Genomic DNA, 11,844 nt, shown 5'->3' with positions numbered 1-11,844 from the left:
CCAATTTGAAAATATAGAATTCAAAAACAAAGTAGATTACACAAATTTTGCACCAAAGTAATGGCTAAAAAGCCACACTCTAATGAATCTCTCACAAAAAAAATTGAGCAAGTTATGTGTAGGAGAGAATGAAGATTTCGCAAAAGTTGAGAGGAGAATTTGAAAACAAATGATTTTGATTTGATAGTTGGTGTGTAGAATGATGGAATTTGGTGGCTTTAAATAGAGTTTCTATCATGAATTTTGGCCATTGGATTTAGGGCAACAAAGTATGAATGGTATAGATTAAGATATGAGGTAAGGAAATGAAATGAAAACATAATTATGGTGATTAAAAGAAATTGGTGGAGATTGAGAAATCATTGAGATTGTGAGTGATTGAGGAGATTGATAGAAATTGGTGGAAATTGATTTGTGGAGATTGAAAGCGCCACATGTCATCTTCTCATTTGTTCGATTGTTGGATGCCAAGTCAGCATAAGTATGTCCTCTTGATGCCACATGTCAACTTCTAAGCGGTCCACTTGTCCATGTCACCCACCATGTAGGATTTGTCCACGTCACCCACTACGTAAAATTTTTCTCCTAACTTGTTTTGACCATAACTTCTTCGTTTAAACTCCGATTTGAATCATTTGACAGACATTTGTTTTGTCTTTTCGAGCTCTACACTATGAACACTTTGAAACACTCAAATTGTTAGTTTATACTTTGTTTGTGATCATCAAAATATTTGATTTGATTGAAGCCATAAAGCTAACAATCTCCCCCTTTTTTATGATGACAAACCACTCAAGAAGACATGTTCACAAAGTGGCTATATTCTCCCCCTTTTGTTATTATCAAAAAAAATTTCATGAAATTCAGATCCCCCTTAATAAGATAATTATTGCATGGTAAAAAAAATTATCCCCCTCAATCATACATACAGAAAAATTCTCTCCCTAACAAATACATTTAGACAATTAAATGCGAAGGATGCCAAGTGCAAGTCTATTCCTACAAAATGCTTCTTCATTTAATGGTTTAGTAAGAATATATGCTACTTGTCTTTCTGTGCAAACATAATTAAGTACAATATTTCCATTTTGCACATGTTCTCTAAGAAAATGATGTCGGATATCTATATGTTTTGTCCTAGAATGCTGAATGGGATTCTTGGTTAAATTTATGGAACTAGTATTATCACAAAAGATTGGAACATGTTCAAAATTTAAACCAAAATCACGTAATGTTTGTTTCATCCATAAAACTTGAGAGCAACAGCTAGCAGCAGCAATATATTCAGCCTCAGTAGTAGATAATGCAACAGAATTTTGCTTTTTACTAAACCAAGACACTAAAGAGCTACCCAAAAACTGGCAAGTTCCACTAGTACTCTTTCTATCGGTTAAACTACCAGCAAAATCAGCATCGGAATAAGCAATTAAATCAAGAGATGCATTCTTAGGATACCATAAGCCCAAGTCAACAGTTCCAGGCAAGTATTTAAAAATTCTTTTAATAGCATGAAAATGTGATTCTTTAGGACATGATTGAAATCTAGCACACATGCATACACTGAACATAATATCCGGTCTACTTGCAGTTAAGTAAAGCAAGGATCCGATCATACCTCTATAAGCTTTTATATCTACATTTTTACTTTTTTCATCTTTATCAAGCTTTGTAGTAGTGCTCATTGGAGTGTTTGCTATTTTGGCGTTATCGAACTTGAACCTCTTGAGCAGATCTCTTGTATATTTTTCTTGATTGATGAAGATTCCCTCTTTAAGTTGTTTGATTTGAAGCCCAAGGAAGAACTTGAGTTCTCCCATCATGCTCATCTCAAACTCACTGTGCATACACTTAGAGAATTCTTCACATAATGAAGTGTTAGTAGCACCAAAAATAATGTTATCTACATTAATTTGCACTAACAAAATATCATTTTCTTTGGTTTTAATAAAAAGTGTATTGTCAATAAGTCTCATTTCAAAACCTTGTTCAAGCAAAAATTTACTCAAACGGTCATACCAAGCTCTAGGAGCTTGTTTAAGACCATAAAGAGCTTTCTTTAATTTATAAACATGATTTGGATTTTCAACACTTTCAAAACCAGGAGGTTGTTCAACATATACTTCTTCCATTATAAAATCATTTAAGAAAGCACTTTTAACATCCATTTGATATAAAGTAAAGTTCTTATGAGATGCAAATGCAAGCAACATTCTAATTGATTCAAGTCTGGCAACAGGAGCAAAAGTTTCCTCATAATCTATTCCTTCTTCCTGACTATATCCTTGTGCAACTAACCTAGCTTTATTTCTAACAATATTACCAGACTCATCCATTTTATTTCTAAAGACCCATTTAGTACCAATAACAGGATGATCATTAGGACGTGGGACTAATTCTCAAACATTGTTTCTTTCGAACTGATTTAACTCATCTTGCATAGCAATTAACCAGAATTCATCAACTTCGGCTTCTTTAAAAGACTTTGGTTCAATTTGAGATACAAAAGCAACATTATTTAATGCATTTAAAGAAGATCGAGTTCTTACCCCTTGGGATACATCACCTATAATTAACTCCTTCGGATGGTGAATTGAGAAACTCCAATCCTTAGGAAGGGTTTCCTCTGGCACTTGTTGAGTCTCATTTACTACAACTTCTGAGTTATTATCTTTAAAGTTCAAATTCTCAAAAGGCATTTCTAACTCATCACTAGCTGGAACTTGATTAGCAGTGATATGAGATTCATCAAAAACAACATCCATTGACTCTTCAACTACAAGGGTTCTTTTATTAAAAACTCTATATGTTTTACTACATGCTGAATATCCTAAAAATATGCCAATATCAGTTTTTAACTCAAACTTTCCAAGTTTCTCTTTATTTTTTTAAAATAAAACATTTGCAACCAAAAACTTTGAAATAACTGATATTAGGAATTTTATCATTAAAAAGCTCATAAGGGGTTTTATTCAAAATTGGCCTTATTAAAACACGGTTCTTCACATAAGAGGCAGTATTAACAGCTTCAGCCCAAAAATATTTTGGTAAATTATACTCATTTAACAAAGAAGTAGCTAATTCTTGCAAAGAGCGATTTTTCCTTTCTACAACACCATTTTGTTGTGGTGTTCTTCGAGAAGAAAAATCATGAGAAAAACCATTTTCATCACAAAATTTTTCAAAAGCTACATTTTCAAATTCTCCTCCATGATCACTTCTAATTTTTGAAATCATAAAACCTTTTTCATTTTGAATTTTCTTTGAAAAACTAATAAATGCTTTTATAGCCTCATCCTTATGAGATAAAAATAAAACCCAAGTAAATCTTGAAAAATCATCAACTATAACAAAAGCATAATGTTTTCCATTTAGACTTGCAACTCTAGTAGGTCCGAATAGATCCATATGTAATAATTGCAAACGCCTAGAAGTAGAAACAATTTTCTTTGTTTTATAGGATGACTTAGTTTGTTTACCCATTTGACATGCATCACAAACTTTGTCTTTTTCAAAATTTAATTTTGGAAGACCTCGAACAAGAGATTTCTTGGAAATATTTGAAATCAGATACATGCTAACATGACCTAATCTTCTATGCCACAACCAAGAATCATCATGCATAGCAGACAAACATTTATTAACAACGGGGCAGTCGTTCAATTCAATAGTATAAACATTTTTATCTCTATTTCCTACAAACAACTTTTGTCCATCACAAGCATTTTCAATTATGCAATTTTTATCATTAAATACTACTTTATAACCTTTATCACATAATTGACTAATACTTAAAAGATCATGCTTTAAGCCATCAACAAGCAACACATTCTCAATCATAAATTTTGAACCATTACCTATGTTACATTTGCCAATGATTTTACCTCTTTTATTATCGCCAAAGGTAACGTATCCTCAATCTTTCATTTCTAGGTGCGTGAATTTTGTGTGGTCTCCGGTCATGTGCTTTGAACATCCACTATCCAAGTACCACTTGTTCTTTATTGATCTCAAACATACCTAGAAGAAAGATGATACTCAAGATGTAACTTTAGGTACCCAAGCTTGTTTGGGTCCTTGAGGGTTAGTAAGCAAAAATTTAGGAATCCATCTCTTTTCATTTAATGCACCATTTTTCTTCAAGTTACAAGCATAAAGTTTATGACCAAGTTTTCCGCATGCATTGCAAACAGTAGTAGACATTGAAGTTTCTTTAACAAAGTAGTTTACAAATTTCTTCTGTTTTTTATGAGGTTTATAGCCTAAGCCACTTTTATCAAAGATAGCTTGTTGTTTTCCCATCATCATGTCTAAGTTCTTTTTACTATTTGTAAACTTTAAAAGAGTAGAAGATATATCTTTATTTTTTACTTCTAATAATTTATACTCCTCTTTTAAAACATGCAAATTTGACTTAGACATAACAAGATCTTTTCTAAACATCTCATTTTCTTTATTTATCCTATCATGCTCAACTAATAAATCATGGTTCTCATGAGCTAGCTTAGTATTCTTCTTTTTAAGAGCTAAATATTTGCTACCTAATTTTTCAAATTCTTCTTTAATCTCGTTGTAAGCATCCATAAGCTCATCAAAAGAAGGGTTTTCAAAACATACCTCCTCGTCGTCATCTTCATCTCCAAAAGCCATGAAACAAAGATTAGCTACTTCCTCTCCACTTTCAGAATCACTTCCTTCATCACTTTCATCCTAAGTAGCTTTCGTAGCCTTCTTGTTTCTCCTTGAAGATGATTTACGTAGTAGAGGGCATTCAGATCTTACATGTCCAGCCTTTTTGCACTCGTAGCAGATGATGACGTCTCTAGTGCTCTTTTCTCCTTTAGCATCTTGACTGTTGGTTTTCTTTGGAAAGTGCCTCTTCTTGAAATGCTTCTTGAACCTCTTGGATAGGTAGGCAAGTTCTTCCTCGTTTAGTTCTTCCTCACTTTCAGAAGCCCCTTGGAAGGATGTAGACTTTAATGCCAAGGTTTTCTTCTTTTTGACGTCCTCTTCCATATTACCTTTCATGATTATCTCATGCGTCATGAGAGATCCAATGAGCTCCTCCAATGGAAGTTTTGAGAGATCCTTCGCTTCTTGAATTGCTGTCACTTTGGGTTCCCAACTTTTTGGTAGAGATCTTAGAATCTTCCTCACGTTCTCAGCTGTAGTATATTCCTTTCCTAAACCTTTCAAAGCATTAACAATATTGGTAAATCTAGTAAACATCTCAGTAATAGACTCGTTAGCATCCATTTTAAACAATTCATAATTACGAACAAGCATGCTAATTTTTTACTCTTTTACTTGATTTGTTCCTTCATGAGTTACTTCAAGCATATCTCATATTTCTTTAGCAGAGTTACATGCAGATACTCGATTAAATTCATCAGCACATAAAGCACAAAACAAACAATTCATGGCTTTAGCATTAATCGATATTTTTCTTTTATCATCATCATTAAACTCATTTTCATTTTTAGCTACATCTACATTCTCAACTTTCTTAATAGGAATAAAAGGACCTTTATAAAAAATTTCCCACATGTTATAATCAATTGAAATCAAATAAATTCTCATCCTAGTTTTCCACCAAGTATAATTATTTCCATCAAAAAGAGGTGGTCTAGTGGTAGAATGACCTTCACTAAATCCATTAACCCCAATGTTTGCCATAAGCTCAAACAATTAAGTTTTAAGAAAAGATTCAAAGAAAATAAATTTAGAATTAAGAAAGGTTAACTTTCAAAGATATTAAATTTCAAAATAATTTCAAAGATTTATTCTAGACAAAATAAATTTCCAAGAGTGAAGAAAGAAAAATAGTTTTTAAAAGTCAATTTTTGAGGAAAATTAATTTCTAGTAAAATCGGCTCAAAAACTCAATTTTAACTCTTCTTCAATAATAAAGAAATTTACAGAAAAGAATAATAAATAGTATTAGAAAAAGATGGAATTTTCAGAAATCTTTAAAAAAAAATGAGCTACCTGCTCTGATACCAATTGTAGGATCGAATGACAACACTAGAGGGGGGTGAATAGGGTTGCTTACCACTTTTTGAAAATTAAAAATAAATTTAAAGTAATGAACAATTATGCAACCAATAAAAGAAGATTAACAAGAAGAGGAAACATTGAGCAAAATATTTAAGTAAACCTATATGCAATCTACCAAGATTCAAAGTAGGTAAATACTGAATTTAAAAGAGAGAAGAGAAGAGAGTGGTGACACCGAGAAATTTTATAGTGGTTCAGAAATTCCTACTCCACTTCCCAAGACTCCTTCTTGGGTATTTTACTGTAGTGGCTCTCTTAATGGGTGAGAACCAAACCGATCGACCCTTTTTTTGTCCTAGGCTAAAGAGAAACCCAAAATCCTTTTTACTGGTTCAGGATCCAACCAATTTACTTTTCTCACAACCCAAGGTGCACCCACACCATAATACAAAACCCAATTTGAAAATATAGAATTCAAAAACAAAGTAGATTACACAAATTTTGCACCAAAGTAATGGCTAAAAAGCCACACTCTAATGAATCTCTCACAAAAAAAATTGAGCAAGTTATGTGTAGGAGAGAATGAAGATTTTGCAAAAGTTGAGAGGAGAATTTGAAAACAAATGATTTTGATTTGATAGTTAGTGTGTAGAATGATGGAATTTGGTGGCTTTAAATAGAGTTTCTATCATGAATTTTGGCCATTGGATTTAGGGCAACAAATGATGAATGGTATAGATTAAGATATGAGGTAAGGAAATGAAATGAAAACATAATTATGGTGATTAAAAGAAATTGGTGGAGATTGAGAAATCATTGAGATTGTGAGTGATTGAGGAGATTGAGAAAAATTGGTGGAAATTGATTTGTGGAGATTGAAAGCGCCACATGTCATCTTCTCATTTGTTCGATTGTTGGATATCACGTCAGCATAAGTATGTCCTCTTGATGCCACATGTCAACTTCTAAGCGGTCCACTTGTCCATGTCACCCACCATGTAGGATTTGTCCACGTCACCCACTACGTAGAATTTTTCTCCTAACTTGTTTTGACCATAACTTCTTCGTTTAAACTCCGATTTGAATGATTTGACAGACATTTGTTTTGTCCTTTCGAGCTCTACACTATGAACACTTTGAAACACTCAAATTGTTAGTTTATACTTTGTTTGTGATCATCAAAATATTTAATTTGATTGAAGCCATAAAGCTAACAATCAGGTCAAGGCGCTTATGTCCAACTAAAAAATTGAGAGTTCGAATCGTCCTTCTATAAAAAAAAAAAGTGAGTTAAAAAATTATTGAAGAGGGTCGTCAAGTGAAATGGGGTTTTTGGAAAAGCTCATGCTGAGGCATGGATTTGAGGAAGTATGGGTAGATCTCATCATGCATTGTGTTACCACGGTGAATTTCTCAGTGAGTTTGAATGAGTCGGCTCGTGGTCAATTGGGTGACCTTCTTTCCCCTTATCTTTTCATTATATGTGCTTATAACGAGCCTATCGATTGCGGAAGGGCGTCCCAGAATTACCCATCTCTTTTTTACAGATGATTGCTTGCTTTTTCTGAGAGCAGATCCTACGGAATGCGTTTTCCATGCTTGAATTCTGAAGGATTATGAGAAGGCGTCTAGGCAGTGCATCAACCTTGACAAGTCTATGGTTTGCTTCTCTCCCAATATTATTGATGATCGCAGGCAGTATCTCCAAAGCATCTTAATAATCTGGGAACTTATTTCGGCCTACTGTCAGTTGTGTCTAGGAGGAAATCTAATGACTTCAAATTTGTCAAAGACTAAATTTGGAAGATGATGCAGGCATGGAAGCAGAAATATTTGTCTATTTGTGGCAAGGAAACACTCATTAAAAGGGTGGGACAAGCAATCCCAACTTACACCATGAGCATCTTTAGGTTGCCCAAATGCTTTTGTTTAGAAATTTCCTCGTATTTTGCCAGGTTTTGCTAGGGCTCTATTGAAGTGAACAGGAAGATTCATTGGCTCAAGTGGGACAAGCTGTGCTTTCCTAATGAGCTGGGTGGCCTTAATTTTAGGGACATTGAGGGCTTTAACAAAGCTCTTCTGGCCCAGCAAGTTTGGAGGTTGCTCTGTGATCATAATCTTCTCGTGTCTAAAGTATTATTAAAGGGTCATTATTCCCCCAACTCCTCTGTGCTGGATGTGAGACGGAAAAAAAAGGATGGTATTTCTGGAACATCCTTTTGTGAGGGAGAGAACTAATTCAGGAGGGACTTAGAATTCGGGTTGGAGATGGGAGTTCTATAAGGGCTTTCAGAGACATGGGTTCCCCATGAGTCAACATTTAAACTTCTTTCTAACCTAGGAGGTCACAAAGAGATGCTGGTTAACTAAAATCTCTACTAGTCCAAGATGTTGAGCTCATCCAAAAGATTCCGCTGAGCAAGGCAAATAGGCATTGACAATTGGATGTGGCACTATGACAAGAAGGGGATTTACAACGTGAAGAATGAGTACAAGCTTTTTATGAATCAGAAGTTCTACTCTCATTCTCCTAGTGATCACTTTGAAAGGAAGAAAGTGTGATCCTCAGTATGGAATCTAAAGGTTCCTCCCAAAATCAGAATCTTTATTTGGAGGAGGTGAAATCTATAGATCTGAAGCAAGTACTTGGGTTATGGAGATTACTGAGTTGAGACAGCGTTTCAAGCGGATTGAGTACAAACACATAAATCGCAATCTGAATTTTGTTGCCAACGACTCAATGAAGGAGGCAATCTCTTTGGGGCGCTCTATTCTTTGGAAAGATTTTTCCCCTCTTGATTGAATTTGTTAATGGCTGAGAATTAGTCTTCTGATATAGCCCACCTGGTAGTTATTTCTCTTTGATAAATCTGTTCAGCTGCCTTTTAAAATATATATATATTTGAAATTTGAATTTGGCCCGCTTTAGGAATCCAAATTTACATTCCCTTTACCAAACGGTAGGAATCCAAATTTACATTCCCTTTACCAAACGGTAGGAATCCAACCAAATGATAGAACCCATCTTAAAATTGTTATCTCACACCTTTATTATAATTACTATACTATTTTTACCATTTATCTATTATGAGATCCCTAATTTTTTAATTAATTATTTCTATACCTTCTTATTTCTTATTTGTTTATATTATCAATAATTTTTCTTCTAATAAAAATTTATTCAACTATTTTATTATAAAATATTATAAAATTGTATTTTATGTTTTTAAATTTTAAATTTTACTTTATTATTATTAATATCAATAAATTTTTAAAAATCGTTATTATTAAATATTAGAATAATAAAATTTAATAATCATTTATATTAAATGATGGGGTTCTAATAACAATTTATCTTGAGGTGATGTGATTTTATTTAATTATTTGTTATTTATTAAAATTAAACAAATTGGTATAATAGAAAATATTTATTATCAATAAAATATTAATAAAATAAAATAAATTTTATTATTATTTTAATTAAAATAAAAGATTAGCACGATAATGTACTTTGTGAAAGAAGAAATGTGTATACTAGTAAGTATTATATATTTGATTCTTATTTCGATTCCAGACAATTTTGATAAACAACATAAAAAAAATTCTAATTCTGATTCAAGAAAATTTATGGTAAATAACATTAAAGGAATAGCATTTCTATGACTTTTGATTTTCATTTTGATTGGGCCTCTTGTAAAAACTAGCAAATTTTGTATTGTTCCTTTTTCTTTGATCTCTATTCTCATTTGACTCACGTTTTCTCTTTTATCAGTATAAAAGGAAGGGTCAATTGTTAAGGGAAAACTAAAAACGACAGATGTAGAAAGGTTGGCAGAAGTTTGAATAAAAAACAGAACTTTTTATTTAGAAGCTCTCTAGTAGATCATATTATACATGGTACGAATTTCTTTTTTTTTTTTAATATTTAAAAATTTAGATTTTCAGGATATTAAATAAATTTTTTTCCCTAAATTACCTCGCGGAAATATCACTCTGTTAGATTTATTACTATATTTTAAAATATATTATTTTTTAATGAAAATTGTGGTCATTTCATAAAAATATTTACATTAATTGGTAATATTTTAATAGATAATTAAACAAATATAGTAATTAATTACTTTTTTGTTTCGGTTTTTAGTTTTTAAAAATTGGGTTGTTTGATAACCCATCAATTTTCTACCTTTTTTTTTTTCAAAAATGATTTTGAATAGTTTTCAAAAATAGATTTCTATTTTCCAAAATCTAATTTTTTTTTCTTCTAATACTCACCTTTTTTTTCTTTTCATATTTATCTCTAACAAAATTTCTTTCTCAATCTAAAAATTTTTCTCATAAATTTCTATCTACAAAATGTATTCTTCTCTCGATAAAATTTTCATATTTTAAATATTTATTATTATTTGTCTCTCTCCAAAATTTTCATCTCTATACATTTTTATTTTTTTTCCTTACAAATTACTCTCATTTCACTCTCTAAAAATTTAATATTTTCTCGAACTTTTTTCCCTCTAAAATTTTGTATTTTATCTTTTGTTTCTCTATTTTTTCCCTGAAAATTATATCTTCTTTTCTCGTTCAATTTTCTTTTACTGTAATTTTTTATTTTTCTTTATATTTATTTTCTCTATAAAGTATATTTCGAATCTTTTTTTATCTCTAAATTTTTTTCCACTATAATTTTTCTCTCTTTCTAATTTTTTTCCTTTTAACATATCTTTTTCTCTAAACTTTCCTATTTTTCTCTAAATTTTTTTCCTTTAACTTTTCATTCAATTAATTTTTTCTAAGATTTTTTTATTTCTCTCTAAAATTTATCTTTCAAAAGTTTAATTATACATCTCTAAACTTGTATTTTCATGTCTCTACATTAACAAAAATTCCTACAAGGTCAGGTCCCTCCTTCAAAAATAGGAAATGTATGTCCCAACCCCGTCCCTAATTCCATTTTTTAAATAATTAATATATATTTTATTGACATATTTACTAATTGTGAATAAAATATTAAATATTTTTTAAAACAAATTATTTATACTAGTAAATAATAATTCTAAAAATAAATAATATATATTCAGTACATTTTTTTATTTTTAAAATTCTAAAAATAATTAAAATTAATTATACAACCGGTAACTTTTGTTGCGAATATCTCTCAGATCGAAGAACAAGGTGTAGACGGGGACTAAAAATTTTTACGAGCACGAGAATGGAAGAGAATATTCGCACTTCCACCCCCGCCATTGTCATCCCTACTTTATATAGAATTTTCTTTCTCTAACAAAAATCTAAAAATAGTTACTAAACATGTTTAGAAAACAAAAATATCAAACACATATGATTTTTGTTTTTCAAAAACAGAAAATTAAAAACTAAAGACAGAAATACCAAAACCTAAAATCGTTATGAAACGGGCCCTTAATTTTAAACGTATATTATTTATTTGGTTAAAATACTCTTAAGTTCATTTTGGTCGTTGTATTATAAAAATATTCATTTTGTCCCTATACTTTAAAAAGATTCGTTAACTATGAATGACGTGACATTTTTCTTAATTTTTTTCTTCTCCCCTTCTACTCACAGACCATCTTCGGCGATTTCTTCCAAAAGATTCCAGATTCGATAGGCCTCGTGAGTGTTGCATGATCTATCCCTTGACAGAAGCGTCGTCGTTGGAGGGTTGCTGGCGCGATCCCGATCCCACTTGGGGTGGCACGTGTGATGGTGTCGCTATGCTCTTCCTCAGAATTATTGTTGTCCTCGTCACCGGGGGAATTGGTGGTATGAAGATGAAGATGGATGTCTCGAATGTAAAACAGAGGGGGCAGATTTGAGTTTCTGAGTATTAAACCA

At 31.6% G+C, this 11,844-nt stretch overlaps 1 protein-coding gene across 1 annotated transcript; it reads right to left on the bottom strand.

Moving 5' to 3' along the window:
- Positions 1–965: 965 nt before the first annotated feature.
- On the bottom strand, positions 966–5,673 carry LOC111013509 (retrovirus-related Pol polyprotein from transposon TNT 1-94). The gene is given in 4 exon segments (XM_088120426.1): positions 966–2,389; positions 2,564–2,886; positions 2,888–4,017; positions 4,726–5,673. Coding segments are annotated over 4 exon segments (3,825 nt in total).
- Between the last annotated feature and the right edge of the window lie 6,171 nt (positions 5,674–11,844).

This window comes from Momordica charantia, assembly GCF_013281855.1.
Source record: "Momordica charantia cultivar OHB3-1 chromosome 2 unlocalized genomic scaffold, Mcharantia_2.0 BLBB01000002.1, whole genome shotgun sequence".
Taxonomy (NCBI): domain Eukaryota; kingdom Viridiplantae; phylum Streptophyta; class Magnoliopsida; order Cucurbitales; family Cucurbitaceae; genus Momordica; species Momordica charantia.
The sequence above is the reverse complement of the archived record's forward strand: the minus strand, read 5'-3'. Positions and strand labels throughout refer to the sequence as shown.